At 43.9% G+C, this 25,000-nt stretch overlaps 3 protein-coding genes across 4 annotated transcripts in view; all 3 read right to left on the bottom strand.

Annotated features, from left to right (window-relative positions):
* The window catches only part of LOC111671408 (disco-interacting protein 2 homolog C-like), a 45,490-nt gene extending 39,557 nt beyond the window's left edge, over positions 1–5,933 (bottom strand). The window contains exon 1 of the mRNA XM_087179904.1: positions 5,464–5,933. Within this exon, the coding sequence (XP_087036030.1) occupies positions 5,464–5,542 (79 nt within the window). The 5' untranslated portion in view covers positions 5,543–5,933. The remainder of the gene's footprint in view (positions 1–5,463) is intronic.
* A 1,593-nt stretch (positions 5,934–7,526) lies between these two features.
* On the bottom strand, positions 7,527–18,413 carry LOC111671409 (uncharacterized). The gene is made up of 15 exons (XM_023428496.2): positions 14,805–18,413; positions 13,702–13,843; positions 13,356–13,490; positions 13,192–13,240; positions 12,765–12,901; positions 12,482–12,585; positions 12,199–12,309; positions 11,761–12,033; positions 11,479–11,555; positions 11,073–11,282; positions 10,315–10,381; positions 10,121–10,240; positions 9,927–10,000; positions 9,601–9,670; positions 7,527–8,873 (listed from the first exon to the last, which is right to left on the bottom strand). The coding sequence occupies exons 1-15, from the start codon at positions 18,309–18,311 to the stop codon at positions 8,718–8,720; spliced, it is 5,232 nt and encodes a 1,743-aa protein (XP_023284264.1). The 5' UTR covers positions 18,312–18,413; the 3' UTR covers positions 7,527–8,717.
* A 3,854-nt stretch (positions 18,414–22,267) lies between these two features.
* LOC111671407 (gamma-aminobutyric acid receptor subunit rho-3-like) overlaps positions 22,268–25,000 on the bottom strand; it is a 25,789-nt gene continuing 23,056 nt past the window's right edge. Inside the window, exons 7-11 of one of the 2 annotated variants that reach the window (XM_023428493.2) lie at positions 24,847–24,984; positions 24,158–24,310; positions 23,890–23,951; positions 23,641–23,772; positions 22,268–23,363 (exon numbers count right to left, since the gene is read on the bottom strand). In XM_023428493.2, coding sequence (XP_023284261.1) covers positions 23,061–23,363; positions 23,641–23,772; positions 23,890–23,951; positions 24,158–24,310; positions 24,847–24,984 — 788 coding nt within the window. In that variant the 3' untranslated portion in view covers positions 22,268–23,060. The remainder of the gene's footprint in view (positions 23,364–23,640; positions 23,773–23,889; positions 23,952–24,157; positions 24,311–24,846; positions 24,985–25,000) is intronic. The other variant, XM_023428492.2, reaches the window with a different exon arrangement.

Below are 25,000 nucleotides of genomic sequence, written 5' to 3'. Positions count from 1 at the left end.
TATGAGTTAGCGCTTCTCCTTGATTTCCTATGTCTCCACAGAGGACAGCTTTTCATGAGTTAACCATAATCCAATTAGATTTTAAATGGTTTATTCATCTTAAGAAGAAGAAGATGAAATAAAAACATGATATCCTTCAGTTTATCTAAAGATTGGAGATAGGATATTGGATTTATAATATTAGGTGACATGTTTAGAAAGAAAAACAAAGCTGGGAAACAACCTGAAGATGTGCAATCGTTTTCATCCAGCTGATTCCTGGTTCCTCATCTCATCTTCCGTCTACACTATATTTGAAATAAAGTCAGTGCTTGCAGTGTTTATGAAACCTGATTTGAAGGATTTATTCATCATTTAATTTATGATGTAACATCCCGATATTGATTTCCAGTCAATCACCCTTTTATCCGTGCTTCCTCGTGCGAGCGGTGGAATAAAGCATCACACCCACAGGCCCGGCCCACAGCCCAGTTCTGCTCATTGTGGTCTGATGAAGCTCAACAGGCGTCGGCTGGAGACGGACGTCATTTCCAACAGGCTGCACGACAAATGACTGACAGCTGCTCTGTTTTCATAAGACGCCGACGCGCTGCTCACTCAGCTGTCACCGGTCTGCTTCCGATTTCAAACCGGAAACCACACGGCCTTTGTTCTGCAGACGTGCTCCGTCAAATTTAGCCCAATTATTGATTATTGGGCGGGTATCAAACCTCAGAACTCGCCCCGGTACTGACCGACATGAGTCAGAGTTTAGAAAAACTGGCTGTAACTAAAGATTTCTTTCATTGACGTTTAATCTAAATAACTTCTTAATTCATCGTTTGAATTTACCACAGCCAAAGGAAATAAATTCAGATCGTGTTTTATAAAACCAACACTCTAAAACTAAAATGTGACAAACAAAAGTATTAAATCCTCACATCTAAGAAGCTGAAACCAGAGAATATTTGATGGTTTTGATTGAAAAATGGATAAAATGATTCACAGATTATGAAAATTCTTGTTTTTCTGACGATCGACTAATCGACTAATCCTCGCAGCTCTGCATCAAATGTCTTATTCTAAATCTAAAACATCTCAGACCTTTTGTCTTCTTCCATCTCCCTCAGAGTGAAGTATCTGAGTTTGTTTTTTCTGTCAGTTTCACAAAGCAGCAGCGATCGAGCTTGAATTTACGGTTTATAAACCCCTCGCTGAACGACTGCAGGTTCAGGAGGTTTATGAGTTTCATCAAGTTACATCATCATCTAAACCCCTCCTCACAATTCACCGACTGGTCCGACTTCCAGCTGCTGGAATCAAACTAAGTCTCAGTGGATGTTTTGCAGCGGCTCTGTAACTAATGTACCGCACTGTAAGAAACACAAATTCCAGTTTAAAATGAAATCCTGACCAGATGCTGCAGCGCTGAGTCTGATGACGAGATCTGAGAATCCCAGAAAAATCTGGGGATGAAATATCAGCCATTTTCTTTTTTGACATAATAGAAATAAAATAAAAAATAATAAGAAACAGATTATTTAAGTTTAGATTTTTTAAAGACGCACTAAAAAAAGAACTTGTCTTTTAACTAATTAACTCTAACGGATAAACTGTGTAATGGAAACACTTTCTAAATTATAGATTAGATTAGATATATATATATAGATACAACCAATATATAAGTTCAGCTCTGCTTCAAATGTCGTGTTTGTTTTATATATGTGATATAAAACGAAGGAAAGCAGCGAATCACAGCGGAGAATCTGTGGCCAGAGAATGTGACTGATAAATGACTCAAACAATAAACTGTCAAAATTACTGTCGATTAGTTCTCTGGTGATTGACTAATCAATTCATCAACTAATTACAGCTTTATTTCCCAGATTGAAATCTCTGCCGCTGCAAAGTTAAAAGCAGCTTCAGTAGCTTCACGATCAGAACAATTTAAAACTTCTACTGAATAAATCCTGCGCGACATGAAACCACAACTACATATTTACATTATATATCCTGTAAACACTGTGAGTCTCATCACAGGCCTCCAGATTTCAGATAACATCACCAGTTCTCCTGTGGAGCCTCGTTCCTCAGCAGCTTCATAGTTTCAGTCATTAAGCTTGATTAGGATTGAGTAATTAATCATAGATGATTCATGAAAATCCTTATTAAAAGCACTGCAGATAGAGAAAAACATTCAGGCCGCACTGACCTGAAACGCACCGCTGCAGGACACAGGTGTGTGTGTTTGGTGAGTGTATGTTCACACAGAAACTCGGGCCGAGTTGATCGCAGGGAGAATGTGGAGGCGAATCGGCACGATCGCCCCTCACCGACTCAAAGAGCTTTGATACGACGACATGAAATATTCAGCAGAGGAGAAAATGTGCCGACAGATTCACACCTGAGCGGCACTTTGTTGATGAAATATGCATGTGTGGACATTCCCTCGTCTTCGCCCAGAGTCTCTTTGTTCCTCCTGCTCAGACAGTTTCATATTTAACACCTTGGACTTCATCCATCACACACAAAAACCTCCAGAGGACGTTAAACACACCGACACCACACCTGAGAGGTTACTTCGGGGGTCCGCCGGACATCTCGGCGCTGACGTCCAACAAGTCCATCGACAGCTCCGCCGTCTGTCCCGCCTGCGGGTCGCTCTGCGTGAGGGCGCCCGGCTAAATGCTCCGAGAGCGGCGCCTTAACGCCTAAAGGTCACAGTGAGACGGCAGAGATGATGTGATGTAGGCGACGCTGAGAGAGGGAACGGGGGAAAGGGGTTTTATCCTCACCAGAGCTCAGCTGATTCCCCAGTTTATCTAATAAACAGGTGGAGCGCCGGATCGTTTCTCTATGACGGAGAGGAGGAAGAAGTTCCATCCTGCAGCTCCACCCGTCAGACCTGAGAGAAAACTGCTGCCTCGGCTTCTTCACACAAACACAAACGTCTTTGTGGAAGGAAACCTCCTCGTTTTACTTCCTCGCCACTAGTTTTGTAGAAGAAGAATCCTTTTTGTTGAACAAAATACTTCAAACCTCTCTTAATTAGGTGACCGCACAGGTGGCGAAATGATTAGACAATTAAATGAGGATTAATCAATCACATCTCAAGCGAACAAAAAGGCAGAAAACTCTCTGATTCAAGCTTCTCAAATATGAGATTTTGCTGCTTTTCTCAAACAGTTTCTGTTTCAAATCTGTGTCTGAGCTTCTGGATTTTCTTGTGATAAATGTCAAGATGCTTAAAACATCTTGATCTCCACTTAACATCTTTTCAGGGTGTTATTTAATATAAGTGAATCATCAACGGGGCAATAAAATGAAGATTTATGAGGCGAAATTGCTTCAGCTAAAGGGAGGAAATGTGAGGATATGACTGTAAACTGGATAAGAACTGGAAGAATTAATTCCATTATTAATGAATCTGCAGATTCATTTTCCAAGGTGACGTTTTCAAAACAAGCCCTGAACCAAAAGATATTCTGTTTGCTATTAAAACTAGTAAATATTCACATCCGAGATTTTTTTTTGGGGCGTTTTGGGTAAAAAAAAAAAAAAAGAGGGAAATGAAGATTAATTCTCTGCGTGTTTTTCTTTCCCTTCTGATTTTAAGCCTCTTTGAAAAGATGCCATCCATTTACCCAGCACGCTCTGCAGCACAGCACGCTCTTATTTTGTAATGACCACACTCACACACACACACACACACACACACACACGCAAAGCCATACACTCTCTCTAAATGATCACCACCTCACAAACCAACAGCAGACACTTTCTCGCCCTGTCACACGTCCATCACATGATCAGGAGGCCTGTCAAGACTCCATCCTGCTGTGATCCACCAACAACCCTGTCAGTCCTCTAAACACACACACACACACACACACACACACACACACACACACACCTGAGTGTTTGGAGTGTTTCACACTGTCTTGACGTTCAGCCGTGACGTTTCAACTTCCTCTCGCCGTTTCCATCATTAATAACATCTGCCAGCAGCAGGTTCTGCTCTGATAAACACTCTCGACTGGAACAGGAGCTCCGAGAGGCCTGCAGCTGCCACAGCTTTACCTCAGTGTGTGTGTGTGTGTGTGTGTGTGTGTGTGTCACTGCAGTGGGAGAAAATAAAGGCTTTTATGAATGATGAGGCTGATCAGAGGGAAACGGGACAGTTTGATGTGTCGAGGTTTGACTGCTTTCAGAGATTTCAAAGGCCAGGACTGATGTTTCTGGATTAAAGCTGCAGATTCCTGATTCGTCTGAACGTATAAATACATCTGAGCCTTTTCACGCTGAATTATTCTGCATTTACAGAGTCTATTCTCCGTCGTCCCGGAGAGCCTGTCGCTGTATTTTCAGCTGCAGGTTGACACAAGTTTCACTGCAGCTCTGACAAAAGTGACAGACGAGTGGAAAAAAAAAAAACAACCTTCAACCCAATAAATCTGATTTTTTACTGCAAAGCAAAGCGACGTAATTAAACACAAGTTCCCTGTGACGAACCGCAGTCACACAAATCTCCACGTCTATCACATTATCCACAACAAATGGACGTTTCAGGCAACAAGGTGGCTCGCATCCAGCATGTATCTAGGCTTCCTCCCTCACAATGTAGGCCTGCCCAGGCCTGTATGAATAAAATATGCCATCCCCATTATATAAGGCAGAAATGTGCTGCTCCTGTTTGAGATGTATTGAAATAACAGTAGGGTGGAAAGCTGTGATTGAGATTCAATGGCCCATAGAGAGGGGGAGAGAGAGGGAGAGAGAGAGGGGGAGAGTTTGCTGCATCTGTGTGTGGAAAGAGAGAAGAGGAAGGAATAGGAGGAGGAAAATATTCCCAAGCATCCTCCCCATCCTCAGCTGCTCCGCAGGCCCCGAAAACACAGAGGCAGGAGGCTGAGATCACGGGCATCAAAAGCCCCAAACTGCCCCTCTGTGCTGCGCTGTCACGCAGCGTTGCATCGCAATGCTATTATTAAACACGACCACACACACATACAAACACACGCACGCACACACGCACACACACACATACACACAGGTATGATTATGTCAACATCTCAAGGTCAAACAACCGGTTGTGTCTCATTTTTTTTTTAATGAACGGCACCGCGGCGGAGACAAAGAGCAGCGGCCGAATCCCGCAGTGTGTTCCCGCTCTGCCCTCATCCTCTCCCGGCTGCACGGGGCTGTCCAGGCCGGTCCCCTGGCTGACAAACATCTGGATGGGGAGGAGCGGGAGGGGACGGGAGGAGGAGGCGGAGGGGGCCGCAGGAATGAACGGTTAGATTCCGTTGGTAGGTAAAGCTCCCGGTGCGGATGGTGATGGTGATGGTGTGATGGTGGTTGGTGATGAGATAACGGGATAACGAGGGGGAAAGAGGAGGAAGAGGAAGAGGAGGAGGAGGAGGAGGAGGAGGAGAGGGGGAGAATGCTTGCGCTTTTCTCGCCCCGTTTTTATTCATGTCTTACCCTCTGACAGCTCCAGCTCCAGCTCCGCCAGCCGGGCTCGGATCTCCAACGGTATCGGCGACGCCTCACGGTCCGCCATTCGGCTCGTACCGTAGAAATCACCTCCCCGGTTCAACTGCTGCCGCCGCCGCCGCCGCTGCTGCTGCTGCTGCCGCTGCTGCTGCTGCTGCTGCTCCTGCCTCCTCCTCCTCCTCCTCCTCCTCCTCCTCCTCCTCCGCCGCTCGGAAAGGGAGAGCTTCTCCTCGGCGGCCCCTCCTCGGCGGAGGCGCGTAAAACACTACGAAGCGTCGAGGGAAGAACAAAGAGGATAAATCTGGGGCTCGTTTTAACGGGGGCCCGCCATGGCGCCCGGCTCCTCGAATCGGTAAAGAGCCCGGTTGCTCGGTCGGATCTCTACGCTGCTGTTGCGGTGGTTGTGGCTGTGGTGGTAGTGATGATGATGATGATGATGATGATGATGAGGCTCCGAGTCAGCGCCGTTTGCAGCTTCTTGCCGCTGGTGTCACGTGACTGTACGGAGGCAGGAGGGAGGGAGGAGGCGGCGGCCATCACCGGCAGGGGGCGCAGCGAGCAACCACACCTACAACAGTTTAATTTCACTGCATTTAATCACAAAATACCTCATTAACTCACAAACTTAAAGAATATATATTTTTTAAATAATTTTATTATTTAAACATATTTCAACTTAAATGTCTGGTGGGATGCTGTCTTTTCATTTTATTTTTTATTTTCCTTTTTAAAAAAAAAACATTTATTAGGGCTGAAAACAAACAAAAATAAATCTGGCAATTGATTTTATTTGCAGTCACTGTCTAAACATTTCCATTGTCTGCATATATACTGTATGTGTGTGTGTGTGTGTGTGTGTGTGTATGTGTGTTAATTATTATACTTATATTTAAATATTTCACAAAAATAAAAAAACGTTAAATAATTATAATTCTTAATATTGATGTTCTTTTAGAAACACATTCCACTGAATAAACCCTAGTTTTGCAGGTGTGGGGTCAATCTATATCTGATTGGCTATTCCCTCTTCCCTCAGCAGACATGATCAATTATGTGAGTGACTTTAACACTTGACTGTAAGGAGGAAGTCAGCTGGTAAATGTGTCTTATTACTGTAAAAAAATACTCCATTACAAGTAAAAGTCTTGCATTTAAAATTCTACTTAGGTAAATGTCAAATTTGTATAAAATATTAAAGGTTGCCACTCTGCAGAAGATTGCCTGAGATTATTGATACTGATGCATGAATGTCGTTGCTGTTGCGGCTGCTCAGGGTTGGACTGTCTGAGGACACTTAGCGTGCAACATTTTGAAATTAAAGAAAGATTTATCTTTATTTTCTGAAGCCAAACACAGCTGTATTTGATTGCGCTTTGTTTGGTCAGCGATGCTCTCCTGTTTTACAGATTGCCTGTCTTCTCCACTGCATTTTAATGTGGTCATTCTTTATTCAACAGCTGCATGTGGAAACTAAACCTCAACAGATTAATGTGATTAATATTTAAGGTCAAGCAGCTTTTAATTAAGTCCAGTATGACTGAACAAGCTTAATATGGCAGTGACACATATGTGAGCATCAATTTGTTCTTCTAATAACACCGTATTTCATTAGTATTATTCATCCCATTCATTAGGGCTATAGCCCTCCAAGAATCAAATCATCCTCATTGTAAACAAGTGGTGGGGCCACATAATGGAGTCATGACTGTTACAATGTGATTCAACTTCCATCTGCTGGTTGGAAGGAGGAACCACAACCAAGGGAGTGAATGTCATCGAACTTACCCAAAGCCTCTGTGTGTGTGTGTGTGTGTGTGTGTGTGTGTGTGTGTGTGTGTGTGTGTGTGTGTGTGGACGCTGCTGTGACTCTGCTGCTGTGTCCATCACCACTGTACTTAAAGAATATTAGTGATGGAAATGTATAAATGAAGACTAGAAAAGTAAAGTGAAAACATCATAACAAAAAGAAGAAATGAGTGGTGTAGTGAAGCTATGACTGGCTTCCCATCAACATACATAAACACAAAACAACATACATCTGCTAACATCTGTAACTTCAAAGGCACTTCTTTAATATTTGTTCAGTATTATGTACATCTGTACAGACAAAGTAACATGTGCCACAACCACGTCTGCTCTTTCTCCATGGCAACTGCTTTACATTTAAAATGTTATATTTTAAACAGAAGAACATTGGACTCAATACAATCAAATTCAAGTTCCCAAATACAGTTCAAGTTCTTTGTGCTGAAACAGTGCTTGGTTATGGACACTCACTAACTAACTACCCCGCACAGCTGAAAGCATGCTTCCCTTTACGGGACGACCTGTGTCCGAAACAGTGGGCGCTGCGACACTGAGGTACGTCCACTAGACTAAAGCTTTAACACACAAAAGCACTCCTGTCTAACATAAATAAAAAGATGACATAAATTAAATTCTAAAATGAAAAAACAAATCATGCGGAGATAAAGGATTGAGATTCAGTGCTCTTCAAGTTCAATTTGATTCCTCGACTAGCAAGATCAAATCAATACAGAGGTGTGATCCTCCCAGTACTCACTAATACACACTGGACCTTTGACATCTCACCAACATCTGAAACCGAAACAAACTGGGTGAATGGCACTAACACTGAGAGAGAAACAAACGTGTGCCCACAGCTGCCCTGTAGACCAAAGCATAACAAAGATGTATGGAAATAAAAACCACCAAAACCAGTTCAGGATCATGGCAGAACGTCCTGTACAGAGACAAATCAACACACACACACACACACACACACACACAGAGCCAGGAGAGAAGTGCCGGTGCCATCAGCAAAACAAGACTAAATCAAAATGGAACCTGACTCCCGATAAACTGACCTGAACCACAAACCAAGAAATAAAACTAATGTAAAGTAGCGGCTCAACATTTACACATTCTTTCCGTCTAAAATTGGCATCCTGAGAGGTTAACGCCCCCGAGCCCACACCAGCCCGTCCTGTCCTAAACCAGCCAGCAGTAAGACCCCCCCCCCAGTATTGATCAGGGCTTCAGTTTCCAGATCCAGACCTAAATTGAGTTGATTTAAAGGCTTAAGGTAATATATGCTGATAAATCTTCAAACATGCAGCCTGTTTGTACAATAATACAATTTCAGCTTATAAGACACATAAGACCAATTTAAAAAAAAAAAAAAAAAAAAAAAAAAAAAAAAAAAAAAAAAAAAAAAAAAAACATAGCTGTCTTTGTCCATCTTATATGATCACCACGGTAACAGAGCTGGGTTCAGGGGTGTGGCCCGGATAGGTTGGGATGTGCTCTGCCTCGGAGGCGGCGTGGTCAGCAGGTGGGGCCGGCTCACTGGACGACGCTCTCTGGCAGATCTCCGCATAGCTTGGCTTTTTGGACTCCTGACCAATCACAGCACAAGATGGGGTCAGTGTCTGTCACACCTTTCCTCTCCTGCTCATTAATGGCTTTCAAGTATCAAATTGATCCAATGTCCTTTTCAAGTATTGAACTATCGTCTCTACACCACTCAGGTCTTCACACTCACTGGGGCCAGAAAACACTGTTATTTGTTACTTATCATCAACTTTCTACAGCTGAACAAAACCAACAAAGTATGTGCAGTTATAGGTCACACTGCTTTGATGCACTAAATAAAAGTTAGTATTAAATTTCGTAAGAATATTTTTTCAGTCAAGAGATATCTCAAAACTTAGCTGTTATGAGTTTTTATTCCTTAGTATTTACTCTTCTTTCTTTAAGCATCTTTGCGTTCACCGACAAGATCCATATTAATCGGATTATTATAATTCAAATTATATTAAATTATATTATATTATTATTATCTTTATTAGGTTTAGTGACATTTTTAGTAAGGATAGTCAAACACATGGTCGGGCTCTAGTTTAGTATATTTTTGTATTTCCCGTTGTGACAGTATGTTTCGGTGGGATTGACAGATATGGACAGAGACGAACATTAAACATGGAAAGAGTAAAAAGACCCACAAGCTCATCTGATATGCTTAGATTAAAAAGATGCTATTTTAAATAGAGTAGCTCTTAAATAAAAACAGTAGAAACAATCAACACTATATATTAGCTGAAACTGCAGCTGAGCAAGTCTTACTGTGACTGGTTCCTGTGTGAGCTGAGCAGGTCTGTCCTCACTACTCGTCTCTGCACTCTCCATCACATTTCTATGGAGACAAGCAGAACAATCTCTATACACACAGCTGACCACAACTGGTGCCATGACAACTGAACCACATATGAAATATCTCAATAGTAAGGAAAAATAAAAATAACTTCAGACACTTGTAGATTCAATCATGTTATAAGCCGAGGGGAACAGTAAAGGAACCTCGAGGAATATTTAAATGTCAAAACAGAAAATGAACCAGAAGAGCTAATGCAGAGTTTACTGCAGAGGTAAATCTGTGTCAGGATACTTACTGCTGTGAGACTGGCAGAGGCTCTTCTGACATTGTTGGCACTGATGCGCAGGGGCTGCTGCTTTTGACTGGATCCTGTGACAATCATAACACAGTTCAGCCATCAGTGCATGTGACTTCACACTGCCTGGGTTTTCAGTCTGAAAACAGACTGTCACCTTGTGTGTCAGACAGACAGACAGAGAACTTGGTTACCTTGACGCTGCCGTTAGCTGCAGGTACAGTTGCTATGGCAGTGTTTGCTGGAGGAAGAGGAGGGAAGCTCGTCAGCCCGAGCTCAAGAGGAGGAGACGGCTGACGAGGAGGTGACTGATTCTACACAAACAAACACAGTAAATATCGAGTCTCAACAAACTTTACAAACACTAATAAGCTAAGTGGCTACTTACACGACTGCTTGATGACAAATCTGCTCCTCTGGCTCCTCCTCTCCTCCTCTGGTTGAAGTTTCCTCTCCTGCAGAGAAACAGAGCCTTGATACTGAAGGTTGATTCACACTTCTGCATTAAAGCATCATTCAACCTACAGTATCCAGCAGTGTGTCTGTGCAGCCGTAGACGGCTATGGATGTGCACCTTTTAAGAATTGTAATTACATAAAGATGCAGCTTCTCAGAAAAACAAAAAACAAAAAAACATCTTCACCTCAGGTTACAACTCACTCTCACACCGCAGCACACATGGCTGTAACTACGGCAACCTGATGATTAAGTATAATTCAGACATAAATCCAAAAATTCAGCAGTTCCTTCTACTGATTTGCAGGTTCTACTGTTTCCTTGTGTATTTTATCCACATACACCAGAAAAGATAAAGAAACACACGGTGCAGTAAAGTGCTGTACGACTTGCTGTCAGTCTGCAGGATTTATTCTCCCTGTGTAGCACTGAGACAAATGACAGACACAGTGAATGAGCTCCCTGTCAGTCTGTTTGACCTTATGCTAACTCATGCTAACTTGTTATTCAGAGGAAGGACAATATGAGTGACATTACAGTCAAAATTTAATGTACAACTTTTTTTTTTTGCACACTACAACTACATGACCTGTGTTAGTTATGCAGATATGGAAGGACTACATTTGGTGATACAAACAGTGGAGACTTTATTCCCAAATGTCTGAAAATCTGAGAAGTTCATGTTTTTACCTTCCCCGGTCAGAAGTGGGTGCCAAGACTTGCTTGTGGGGCTCCGTCTTTCCGCCTCTGCTCGGACGGCGCATGTTGCCCCGCGACCGCCCTCGGCCCGGCTTCGTCGGAGAAGAGGAGCGATCCATTGGTGCGTGCTCTGATGAGTATGAGTAGTCATTCTGATGGTGCTGCCAACGGTCTCCAGAGGTCGACCACCTCGAGCCTCTCCTGGAAGATGTTATTGATGAAACATTGTGTTGACCGGCGTGTGGTCACTCCAAAATTAACAACAGACTGACAGCCATACTAATATGATAACAAAAATATTATCACTGCTGATGAATGGGAAGTGTACACACATTTCTTTCTTATTATAATTATGCAAAACAACATCAGACACAGACGCAGGATCACAAGTAGCTACCTGAGCCTGTGCGGGTTGTGAGGTTTGAAGTTGGAAGCTGCTGCGAATCCATTCATGAAATCATTCAGTGATGGAGGCTACGGGCAAAAAAGTAGCTTGATGAAAACTAAATCACACACACACCACAGACCTCTACTGTTCACACACTCAATGAGCCGCATCCAGCAACAGTCTTCACAATTCAAAGAAAAGGAAAATGAATGTTGCAATGGTGATGCAAAAATAAAGCGTCTTCCTGTTACATGTCATCCTGAGAAGCGTTTCCGACATCAAAGGCCTCACCTCACCACAGTCCTGGTATCCTGGAGCAGCTGATGCCCACATCTCACTGGTGAAGTCGTATAGCTGCTGTGCTGGCATGTGGGTGGGGCAGGGCTGCTGATAGGCCGTCGGGGTGAAGTAGGAGCCATAATGGTTGCCACACTGATCCAGCTGGGCGGGTCTGTAGCCATTTTTTGGAGCGTAGGAAGTGACTGCCATGGTTTTGGCCTTTATCCTCACCATTAACGGCTTTCCCTTAAACACCCGAACCTCTTCTCTGAGGTACTTGTAGGCCTGAAGAAGAATAGAAACACGTCACTGTCTGTTTTCATTGCATAAAGTACACCATATCACAGCTGTTTTATGGTCTTCCTGTTACACTGAAGCCTATTCTAATCAACATTTCTAAACTGTAAACAATAAAAGCATTACTTCAGTGATTATTGGCTGTATTTTTACCTGCTGTGCCTCGGCTTCGGATGTAAAGGTGATGAACCAGTTATCGTTGCTTACAAACTCACAGCTCAGGAACTTGGGCAGGTCCTCACCATCAAACAGAGCCTCCACCTCCTGCACCACAGTAATGTTAAACACACTGACACCGTCACATATAAACTTTACACTTAAAAATCCATGGTTACTATTGACAGCAACTAGTACTGAACTGAGAAATGAACTATTCTGCTAATAGGAGGAGTATGACAGGCGTTAGGTTGTGTCGGCGTAGGTGGTGGAGCCTTGCCTCACGAGGAGTGGTGTCGGGGATCTCACGAAGGATGATAACACATCGACTCTGTCTGGGCCGAACCTTCTGTCCACACGGAGCCACCTGGACCAGTGGCAGGGCTAACATCCAATCAGAAGACAGGAGAGTGTCTCAGAAACAACAATAAGTGTGAGATATTTGGAATGGAAATTGATTGGTGAAATGATTAATGCATTATCTGTATATAATTTTCTACCCTGAATAAAAATCGAAACAATAAATGTCAGTCAGAGATTTCTGCACATAAATAAACACTAACATTTCAGGATGTCGGAGATGAGGTCCAGGTCTGTGCTGAGATTCTTGATCTGGTCGAGGCTGGCCAGAGTTGAGATGGGAACGTACTGGTCACTGTCCATCTGAGATGTGAGGTACAGGTCGCTGCCAAGGTGCTCCCTGTGGAGGGACAGAGGATCTGATAAGAAGAATCCTCTACTGAGGAATGTCTGGAGGGGTTGCCAGGGGTTACATCATGTCAAACATGCTGGACAAAGAACTAATAAAACAAAATGATTGTATTGCACAATCAATGTAGTGCACAATGGTATTTCTACTGTTATCAGTGCATTGGTGTGACATTGTGAGTTTGTTTTTATGCTTCAACAACATGTTTGGTTCATAATCAGCTAAACATTTGATGACTTCTTCCAGAGAACTCAGAGAAGTGATGTGTTGTGAGTTGTGACCTGGTCAGGCAGGACTCCAGAACTGTCCTCAGCTCCTCTCTGATCTCATCTGAAACCAGAGGATGTCATTACCACATCTGAGATCACAGAGTCATTGTGGTTTAACTGTGTTGAAACATAAGTACAGTTCATATAAACTGGAAAAACAAAAGTCAGATTCATACCTGAGACAGGTGGGTCACAGGACTCTCCATTAACTATAGGTGCTTCAGCAGTCAGGGTCTGGTACTCCAGTGTAGCAGGATCAGCCACAGCCTCGACCAGCCCCATGTTCTCCAGCTGGAACTCTGGCACATACCCTAAAATAAAGATAAAAAATCAGCCCCACAGCATCTTACCACCACAACGTAACCACAGTCTGCATGCAGGCATTGACATCCTTTAACCAATGATGTTTTTGTGTTGTTCAAAGAATAGATCACACACTCTTGGAATGTAGTGAACATCATAATTTGAAAACAGAATGTTTATTTTAGTTCTGGGGTCCAGGTAAAGGTGACTCCAGCGTACCTTCGTTATTGGTCAGATCGTTGGAGAATGGAAGCCATGGCTGCGGAGCCTGAGGGTACGCGGCGTCTGGGATGTCCAAGTTAAAGTTGTGATTGGTCCATACCTCAGCATCAGGGTTAAGGCTTGGAGCAGCAACAGGTTCCTGAAATGAAAATGTGCACAGTATTAGTCTGATATGAAAAGTTAAATCAAACAGATTTATAAGATTTTTTAAAAACATGTGGGAGAATTATTTATAGAGAACAGAGAAAATCAATATGAATGTTTACTACAGATTCTGAATTGACACAGGCTTTTTTCAGATAACACAACCTCTGAATCTGATTTAATCTAACCTTTTATATCAAGGCTGTTATTACCTCCACCAGGGAGTTTGTTTTCACCAGTGTCAGTGTGTTTGTCAGCAGGATTACACAAAAATGAAGCGCTCTGGTTTGCCAAATGGTTACAGCGCATGCCACATAAATGCAACGTCCGTGGTTCAATTCTGTCTACGGACCTTCTCTCTCCCTTGTGTTTCCCATCAACCCCTCCACTGCTGACTGTCAAACAAAAGGCAAAAAAATAAAAATAAAAATCCAGGGAAAAAAAAGGATTACAGAAAAACTTCTGAACTGATTTGCACCAAACCTGGTGGAGGGATGATCGGGGAAGTTAGTTTTGGTGCAGATCCAGATCACTTATTGTGAGTCTGATTTTTTTTCCTGAGGTCTGATGTATGGTGTTTGACACAGGTCTCTCTGAGTGCTGTTCTAGTTTGACAAGTGGTCTGCATACCTGTATTATGAGCATGTTACATAATTTCTTATCTCATTCTAATAGAACCGAGACTGTGTATCAAGGACATCCGTGTGAACAATGACCACTACTAATATAACATCTTTGGAAGAAGGTGTATGTAAGACTCTACCGACTTTCATTCCAGTGGTAAATGCTGAGTCCTGACCTGTTCATTGTGTGTTCTATCCTCCTCTATCATCTAGCCAGACACTTGAGTCTTTCTTTCCACCCAGAACCACATTAAAACATTTTAAATCTTTTGGGGATAAGACAAACTGAATGTAACTCAACCCAGCCACCCCACATATTGAGCGAACACTTACAGACTGGGAGCAATCTGTGTGCCAGTCCCACACACACGATCCCTGAGGCATCACAGTGCTGTAGGGGTAAGCTCCCAGCAGAGCCATGGAGGGCTGGAGCTCTGAGACCGAGGCTGGGATCTTCTCCGTGTCACTGCCCATCTTGCTCTCATCCTGGCTGGACTCGGTCTTGGACGCCCCCTGAGCCCACCCGTCACAGCTGTCCTCCAGACCCAGTTTGATCCAGGGATGGGGATAGAGGCGGCAAACTGAGGAGTCTGCGTCCTCTCCCAGCAGCTCGGACACCATCTCCCTCATCCCTCCCTCCCTCTCTCCCTCCTCAGTGGCTGATGGCAGTTCATGACCCCGGAAGTGAATCTCGTAAGACGGAGTTGAGGCATAAACGTCAATCTGACCCGGGTCCACTGTGATCATGTTGTGGTCCTCCTGGTCCAAAAACAAAGTGCTTTCATCCTGACAACTCAAGTCAGTGGGAATCATGTCAGCGTGGACCTCGATGCTTTCAGACAGTGTCTCTGTAGCTGAAGCATTGGGAGTTTCTGGAGGAATCTCACCGTCTTGTGCGGGGTGTTGCTCCGGTGACATGTTCACCTCATTAATTCCCTCCAGGTGAACTCCAGGTGATGAATCTCCAGGGTGAGGTAAACAGTCCGCAGTGTCATGCTGTGGGCTGACCTCGACTTGAGGGCTCTCACAGTCATGGCAAACACTCGAGGTAAATGTTTCTGGTGGTTCAGAAGATGGTTGTGGACTGTGGGACTGATGTTCTAAATCATCTGCAGATTGATGCTGAATTGACGAAGAGACGGGATCAATCTGAGTCACCTGTGTAACCATCTCTTCCTCCTCTTCTTCCCCACACTCGCACAGAGACACTTTCACCAGCTGATATTCATTCATTAGGACTGGGCTGCTTTCACTCACAGTAGCAGTACTGAAACTCTCTTCGTCTTCCTCAAAGGTTGCGCAAGGAGATGAGGAAGAGGGAGGTGGAGTGGAGGAAGAAGGAGGTGGAGTGGAGGAAGAGGAAGGTAGAGTGGAGGAAGAGGGAGGTGGAGTGGTGGAAGAGGGAGGTGGAGTGGAGGAAGAGGAAGGTAGAGTGGAGGAAGAGGGAGGTGGAGTGGAGGAAGAGCGAGGTGGAGTGGAGGAAGAGGGAGGTGGAGTGGAGGAAGCGATAACAGAAAGCTCTCCTTCAGCTGGAGGAGGCAGTGTGGGAGGACTGAGACTTGAATCCTCAGTGCCGTTCTCAGGGTCCTGAAGCATGATGCTTGTATTCACAGCTGCACAGTCGTCACAGCGCTCAGACAACACATCACATTTTTCATCACTGGTCTCTAGGTGAGAGGTGTTTTGGCTTGTTTCAGTTAATCTGATTGTAACATCACCTCCCTCGACATGTTCGCTGCTGTGATCAAATTCTGGTTTTGGTTTTTTGGCTGCCTGTCTGTCATCTCCGCTCATGAGGACATCCTGGAAAAGCTCGTCTGAGCCTGACACCACCTCACCTTCAGTTTTCACGTCAGAGCTGTCGACCTGTGTGTCACAGAAATCAAATCTGGTGTCGCTCTGCTCAGATTCAGTAAATGGAGGTTCAGTATCTTGAATAGGAGGCTTAATGCTGCTCAGTTCAAATCTTGGATCATTTGAATTAACATCTAATTTGTCAGATGTGTTAGATTCACACTGGTGAAATGTGGTTTTAGTTAAATCTGACAGAGGGGTCAGACTTGTGTGACAGGAGAAAGCAGCAAGTTCGATTGGCAGTGACGACACAGCGGAGATGGTGGAAAATGACGACACCTCTGTAAGAGTTGTATCTGTTGTGGCGCTGTGGACGTTATCACCCTCCTCACCATGGCTTCTGCAGATACTGAGAGGGATGGCCTGACTCTGCACGGAGGGTTTATCCATCTCAACATGTCCTCCAGAGAGAGGATCATCCTCCATGTGCAACAGTTTGAGGTCAAGCTCTAGAGAACTGAGGCTCTGACTGAAAGTTTCCAGTTCAGGTGATTCAGTGGCTGGTTGTGAACTTTGGATGTGCTTCTCTTTGACGACGAGAGACTCGTGCAGACGATCGTCAAGAGGATCTAAGACATAATTCACACTCTGATCCGATTCTTTCTCCTGGATCTCAGCCACTGTTTCCTCTGTGGTGTCTGCTTCTCCGTGGTCCTCCAGGTAAACAGTCTGCTCCTCGGTACACACACTCTCCACGCACACACACTCCTCTGTAACCGTCATCTCCTCTGACTGCTTCACAGTCTCACTCTCCACACGTTCATTCTCCTCCTCCACACATGCACTCAACATGTCATCCTTCAGTTCATCTGTCTGACAGTTCAAGTCTTCAGTGTGTGGTGTGGATGCCTGAGGGTCCTCGCCGTTCATGTGACTGCTGGATTGGGGCAGTGGGTCAGGCGGAGGGTCTACCAGCTGTGGAGAAACAACAGGTAGAGGTGAGGTGCTCTGCTCTTCTGGAAGTGAACTATCAAAGTGTGTGTGTGACAGGACACTGGGAGACTGTTCAGCAGCATGTGACTGTGTAGGTGCTGCTTCCTCATCATGTGACTGGCTGGTCATTTTAGGTTCTGTGACATATGTCTGCTCACAGACTGTAGATGCCTCTACGTTTGATTGGCTGAGGATCGGAGACTCCACTATGCAGGGCAGAGCAGCTGTTTCTGCTCCAGCTGTTTCGGATTGACTGTGATCATGGTCATGTTCAAGGTCATCGGCGTCAATGGAACATATGCTGTAGAAGCTCTGGGTCCTTGTTTGGAAATCCTGACACAGTGTCGTGACAACACAGACTTCCCCACCTTCCTCATCCTTGTGCTCAGCTTCGGGGGAATCCTGCTGTGTCCCCTGACTCATAGTGACCAGCGGCGACTGGTCACCTGACACCTCACTCACTGTGACGTTGCCCCGACAGGCAGCAGAGGGTAACCTGGCGGGAGATGACCAAGGGATTGCCGGTTTGTGCTGCTTCTGCCCCTCTGGGAGCTGACTGAACCATAAAGCCCTGCGTGTAGCGTTCTCTAAAATCTTCTCTCGGACTGGACTCTGTGTGGGCACCTCCTTATAGGGAGCCGGTTCACAGCTGGGCCTGGCAGTGTGGACCACGCCTGCCTCTGTGTCCGTGTTTGTATGTATGTTTGTCCTGGTTGTGATAATAATAGCCTTCTTCTCCTCTTGAAAGCCTGCTGGTTTAAGATCCCTCTGACTCTGCGTGGTGCCGTCCATGTTGGCCACAGCGACCTTTGTACAAACTTTTTTGTCCAGTTCTGGACGTCTCCCGTTATCTTCCAGAAGCTTCCACCGGTCCGGTCCGTCTGGCGCACATGTCCTCTCTTCCTCTAAGCACACATGCTGAGCTACAGCCTCAGCGTGTTGCCTGACCCGCTCTGTCACCTCATTCAGCCCATCGTGGAGCGGGGGCTGTAACAGACTGCTCCTCTCATTCTGCAGGCCGGGGTTGAGCTCCTTACTAAAGCAGCAGCCCATCTTCTACGGCCTAGAGTGGGAATAAAACAAAAGACTGCTATGGCCACACACACCAAGAGCCTACACAATACGAGACAAAATCATGAGCAGCTCCTCACGATCGCTCAGCCACATGCAGAAAGAGAAAAGACCCTCTACTCCCCCCTGCTTCACCCCCTCCCTTTCCATCCCCCCTTTTTCTCCTCCCCTGCCCAGAATAGCAAATGTGAAGGAGCTCACATGTCCCTGCCACTCAACAGGGGGGTGCACACAACTTTATGTGTGTGTGTGTGCGTATGAATGTATGTGGAAGCCCTAGTTAGGCTACAGTTTGAGAGGGTCAGCACATGGCCCGGTGACCACCAATCACATCGCAGTACTGCAGCAGCTTCCACTCCTCCTTCTCCCTCCCTGAAGCTCCCCCTTCCTCCCATCCCACCATTCACTTCTCTTCTTTCCCTCCCACGGATACCTTTCCGTTTCACTTACATCAGTTTTGCTTTCACGGCTTTAACTTCCCCCTCCCAACCTCCTCCCTGTCTCCCGTGACAAGGCCACTGACCCCCGGGCCCCAACAATCAGTCAGATTATCCAGTCTTTGTGAACAGGTTAAAGACTGAAACACTGGCCTCAAGATGACTTAGGAGCAGAGGGTCAATTGTCTTTTAAGAAAAACATTTATCTAAAAATCACTCTTTAAATAAATCAACTTTAGTGTTGTTATTTCTGTGTACTCTGTACATTTTACCTTCTTTTATAAGTTTTTCCCTATCCAGATTAAGGGTTTACGGATAGTGTTTGTCATACGCTGTACAGATCGTCAAGTCCATTATGGAGTGTGTGTGTATGAATGTATGTGGAATTTTTTGGGTTCCAAAAATAAAAATAACTTGACTTTTAACAAATAATATTTGGTTTTCAGACTGAATTCTTACAATGAAGTTGACTAAACAAGTCTAGACAAGTTCATGTAGTGTTGAAGAGTGACTGTGCTGTGCGGTTATGTATATATTAGGTGTATAAGTACTGCAGGAGTATGTGTGTGCAGTGAGGTTAATGATACAGTACCTGGTAGAAGTAGTAGTATCCAGGACCTAGCGCTCCGAGCGTTAACTGCACCTGTGGATTAGCTGGACACAGTGGATACTGCTCTGACGTCATGTGACTTGGGCTGGTGGGTAACTGTACGGGACGAGTGCTGCCGCTGTCGATGGTCACCACGGAGACTGGCAGGGGGAGCGATGGAGAGAAGGAAATGAGTCACAACAGCAGGTGGCATGATGGAAACTGCAACAACTACATTATTCAACGTGGACTAAAACTGCAGCAGGATGAGCTGCTGTAAACAACAGACACAGGATCTTATATTTGTTTGTGATGACCAGATACGCAGTCATTATTTTATAGATCCACAACTGATTATTTTTAAGTTTTTGACACTTGGTCCGACAAAACAAACAATCTCTCGGCTCAACTGAGACCTATTGTAGTGAGGTCATTTTCTAACACGTCAACAAACTTTCTTACATTATTCTCACTTTATGTTTCTGCTACAGCAAAGACACTAAATGAGCAACTCAACATCGACCTCACAAGCCAGTCTGACCAAAAACAGTACATCCAAAGATTGGACTCTTAATCAGCTTTTTTATGTTTAGGTATACATTTTATATGAATTAATAATAATTATGCCCAGTCTACGTGGGCTTACAAAACACCATGACCTCAGACAAGCCAGGACCACAGCGCAAAAAAATGGAAAAGCAACTTAAGCATCTCTCACAGTCAGATCTTCAGACTGCTACTGTCTAACACAGAATTCATAAATCATAAATATATACATGACATAGTACTGGAGATATCTGAATAAATACTAACTGAATAACCCACCTTTCCTTATATTCAGGATTTTGAGACAAAATGTAACTGAACCATTTCATAGTAAATTAACACATCTTAATTTGAACAGCACAAAAGAAAAAGGGAATCGCTTTTCACTTCACAAAGCTGAGCCCACTCAATCAATTTTTTCTCTTTAATATTTTTTAACTGACCAACCTCAGTGGCTGGGAAGAAAACCAGCTCTCAGCTGTGCAACTAAAATCTTTGGCTTCTGGATAAACACACAGGCATATTGCAGTTTATTAGGAACACCTAGCTTAAACTAATGCAGTCCAATACAGCAGTCCTGCAATAATCCTCCCTTCATCACTGTCATATTGTTCAGTTTGTGTTGAACCTGTTTCAGAGAGGTGTTAATTCAACTTAATAGTCATTTTAAGGGCTGCAGTTTGTGGTGCTGTTGAACTGCATTGCAGGTGTTTTTATTATTTTGTCCACCCCCATTTATATCAATGAGGGTAGGCTAAAAAAGAGACACCCCTCTAATGCAGTACAGCACCACACACTGCATCCTCCAAAATAACACCTTTTAAAGCAATTTCAATAGAATCTGAACATTATAACCTTCATGAAGGAGGATTTACTGCAGCACTGTTGTTTCAGACTGCATTAGTTTTAGCTAGGTGTTCCTAATAAATTGCCATGTTTATTATTCAGGGACATACTTTGTTTCACGTCACTTCAAAACAGTGTCAGATTGTGTTAGGTTAGCTAGATTCATTCACTCGACCAGTAACTAGTTATTTGGAGTGACATGGAAATAAACTTTGACTTCTCATTTATATCTGGTTTGTCCAAACTTTCCGGATACTAACGGATTTTAACGTTAACAGCCAGCTAACGTTACATTTCCCACGGCATTTGCTAGCAAACTTTGCAAAGCTAGGTCAACCTTCTAGCATTCAAAACACATCTGCCATTAAAAGCGACTAAAAATTTGCATTTATAGTACATATTTTCAGTCGATTTTTCCCTCTTAGAACCCCAAAATAATCAATAAATAAAATATTTTGTGTTACCTTTCAGGACGCCTCCGGTATGTACTCGGTAACGTTAAACAGTCCTCTCGGCAGCAAGCCGTAAAACGCAAATAAGCGTCTTGTTGTTAGCTTAATTAGGAGAGGTTCACTAAGGAAAAACCTACAAACACACTTGTGTAAGTGAAAGCTGAGTTAACCGAACTAATAACCTCTTATCATCCGCAGTGTAAACGGCATTTTAGGAGCAAAGTGGCGGCCAACTGAGCCTCTAATTATCCGCCTACCGTTGGTTCGTTAACGTCCACAAATCGAACAATAACAGTAACGTTTACGAGGCTAACGGCTACAGCTAATGTAGCTTAGCTTTTTTCGCAAAAAAAAAAAAAAAGAAAAGAAAAGAAAAGAAAAGAAAAAAGCGGGCTCCGTCCCGAGCTGTTTCCACCGACTTTGACCCAGGAACTCACCTGTCACCTTCCCCTCTGTTAAAGGCCGGAGTCGGACTTGATTTCTGGCTTTCCTGCAGAGTGTCTGTGGACTTTCTCTTCGTTTACGTCCATAAAACCGCCCGTTAACGTTACTTTCCCTAAACGTACACAAACACTGTAGTTGCTATGGAAACTGAATGTTGCTATAAAATCAGATAATTAAAATATTTTAATTGCACCTGCAGGGCTATAGCCAGGATTTTACAGTACTGAGTTAATTAACTGAATTAACTTAATTAATTGTGATATTAAAATAATGTAGGATGTTGAAATTAAAAAATGTTATCATTTATTTATTGGATTTAATTCCCATCTTTTAAATTCCCTTAAGGAAATTGTGCATTTCAGATTCAAGAACCTTTTTTCCCCTTTAAAATTCACAAATTCAGATTGAAATTAAATTATTGGATTATGTAGCTGGACATAACTTGATAGGACAAGAGTCTAATAAATTCCCCTTAGGCTTGATTGATTATCCTTCATAACTTGGATAGTCAAGTTTAATTTGTCATCTTGAATTTTTGTGTCCAAATCAATTTGAGCACTTTGATTTATTTGACTGGACTTTGAATAAAATCTGTTAAGTATCAGATGTGATTTTTATTGATTTTATTTTATCTCCTTTATTCATTTATTAGTTCATAAATTCAGACACAAAAGTGTCAATACTATAAAACAACAACAAAAAAAACAACTTAAAATCAGGTTTATGAAATTGCACATCTTTCAATACAAAATGACCTTCTGGAAATTTCAAAAAAGGAAATTTGATGCACATCAAAGCAAAAATATTTACAAATTTAGTGTTATTTAACTTTCAAAACATTAAGTGTTCAACAAGCACATAAAGTTATTTTTACATCCTCATGAACAAAATAAAAATGTATTGAGAAAAAGATTAAAATACACGTATTACAAGTAGTCGGTTTGCTCCAATCACATCATTCATCAAAAGGAAACATTTTCACATAAATCTGAGCCTAATTTAGTACTTCCCTCTAGCCAAGGAGTTCAACATAAGTCTAATAACCAGTGATGCACAGAAAGAGGAGCCACATGTAGAGATTATTAAAAAAGAAAAAAAAAAATCAGGATTCATTATTTTCCAAGTCTACTCTCAAGATTCAACCCACTCCCACGAGACAAACGTCAGGGTGAAACTGAACAATTAGAGAGTCCCTACTTAGGCCGAGGGACTCAAGTGCTTTTATCTCAGTCTCTTCTGCAAAGTACATGATTAGTTTTGAGGCAGGAGCTGAATATGTGAACAGGGACTCCTGTGATCAAGAGTTAATTGTGAAGAGCCTGGTGGAGCCCCGAGGAGAGGAGGAATCCTCCAACCCGCTCTCTGACTCAACACTTGGACTCAGTTAAGTGGAGTTCACGGTTCACTTCATGCTGGATCAGGAGTACAGGCTCCAGTAGATGGTGTTGAAGAGCAGGTAGGACAGAGGGAAGGCCAGACGGGAGTACGAGTCGATCATGTAGCTGTTGCTCACCAGCAGGTCCACGTTTTCTCGCACTGATCGCTGCCGGCGGAGGCGAGTCCCCTCCGTGGGGCGAATGTCTGGGTTTTGGGTCGGGGTAGTGAGAGGGTCAGAGGTCGGGGTGGGCGCCACCCGGGAGAACGGGGTCAGCTCCATGTCATTATCGTGGAAGCAGCCGTCGAAGGCCATCGCCTGGCTGGCGTTGAAGGTGGACGGGATCTGGAACGGCAAAGAGAGTATTCAGAGGCAGAGAACATGCTGGAGATCGTACTGTGTTTATACACTCAAACACCGAACAATCCTTTATGCATGTTTATGAAATAATCAATAGCAGTTCTAGAATCAGCTTTTACCCACAGGCTCCAGGCTGCAGGCAGGAGGATGTGACTGGAGCGTTACCTGGTGTAATTCCTCTATTTAACCACTAGAGTGAGATGTGGTGCAAACTATGAGTTGTCTCCCTCCCTGTTTAGTCAGTGTGCTGCTGTGAGCTGACCTTCCCCCTCTTCATCTTCCTCATCTCCTCCAGAGTGGTGCAGTAGTTCACCGCCGCGTATTCGATGACAGACAGGAAGACAAACAGGAAGCTGGTCCACAGGTAGATGTCCACTGCTTTCACATATGACACCTGGACGACAAAGACACACACGCACGAATTCTCATGCACAACCGATGGACTGGATCCTCGGAGCTCATGTACTGTCGACATGCACAGAGGTGTACTGAACACAAACACAGCTGTTACCTGAGGCATGGAGGAGGACACTCCTGTGATGATGGTGGACATGGTGAGCACCGTGGTTATACCTGCAGGGAGAGGAGGCAGAGGTGTGTTTTTACATCAGATGTAACATGACCTCTGACCTTTAGTTCAGTTAGTTTGAGAGGAGTTTGGACTTTTTATGAAAAACCAAGATTATTTTCAACTGAGCAGTGTCTTTAGAAAGTCAAACCACAGATTCCTCTACCCCAAATCAGTCAAAAATTCATGTTGATGTAATGTTTGGTCTTACCCAGAGAGACTCGTGCAGGAACAGCCCTCCTGTCGATCCAGAAGGAGACCCAGGACAGCACCACCATCAGCATGGTGGGGAAGTACGTCTGCAGCATGAAGAAGAAGATGTGCCTCCGGAGGATGAAGTTGATGAACAGTCGATTGTACCAACCTGACAGAAAGAGACAGGGAGACACCCATCATTCACACCGAAGGAAAAAGAAAGACAGCTGAACCTGCTGCAGGGATCTGGCTCCCAGTCCGTGTCCCAGTTCATTCTTAAAGGTACTGGATTGGTTTGAGGTCAGAACCGCCAAGTTCTTCCAACCCAAACTGGGAAAACCATTTCCTTATGAACCTGGATTTGAAGCTTTTCTGGCGAGTGACTCCCGGAAACAACAGGCTGCATCTGCCTGTGGGTTCTGACCAGGTAATTTATTTCACCTTGTTTTATTTAAATACTTATTTATCCAAGAGCTGCACCGGGATCTACCTTCATTAAAACTAAGAGGCTTGAACCCCGATAAAGAGCACCAGACCAGAATTACACAAAAGTATGCGAACAGGAGTGTCCACATACCTTTGGCCATTTGGCATCCCTTTTGTAAACAGACACCTGAGCCCTTTCAGCATGAATTCAGGTTACTAAACTACACACACACACACATACACACACATACACACACACACACACACACACACACACACCGGTGCTGCTGTAGAAAGCCAGGCCACTGGAGGCCTGGAAATGCTCAATGAAGAACTGTGACAAGACGATTTCATCCGTCCTCAGAGAGTCGTTCCCATTCTTCCAGTAAAGCATCAGGTCGTTCTCATTGTACGCATCTACACAGAGAGGGAG

The sequence above is a fragment of the Seriola lalandi genome, unplaced genomic scaffold (assembly GCF_002814215.2).
Source record: "Seriola lalandi dorsalis isolate HSWRI2012SDOR001 ecotype SW California unplaced genomic scaffold, Sedor1 jcf7180002054876, whole genome shotgun sequence".
Lineage (NCBI taxonomy): Eukaryota > Metazoa > Chordata > Actinopteri > Carangiformes > Carangidae > Seriola > Seriola lalandi.
This window is presented reverse-complemented; position numbering and strand designations above follow the sequence as displayed.

Excerpts from the sequence above, each read along its gene's own strand:
- LOC111671409 (XM_023428496.2), bottom strand. The coding sequence starts at position 18,311 with ATGGGCTGCTGCTTTAGTAAGGAGCTCAACCCCGGCCTGCAGAATGAG. Across the intron at positions 12,034-12,198 it reads CCGAAGCCGAGGCACAGCAG|GCCTACAAGTACCTCAGAGA; the intron begins GTAAAAATACAG and ends ATTCTTCTTCAG. Across the intron at positions 10,382-11,072 it reads CCCACTTCTGACCGGGGAAG|GAGAGGAAACTTCAACCAGA; the intron begins GTAAAAACATGA and ends GTTTCTCTGCAG.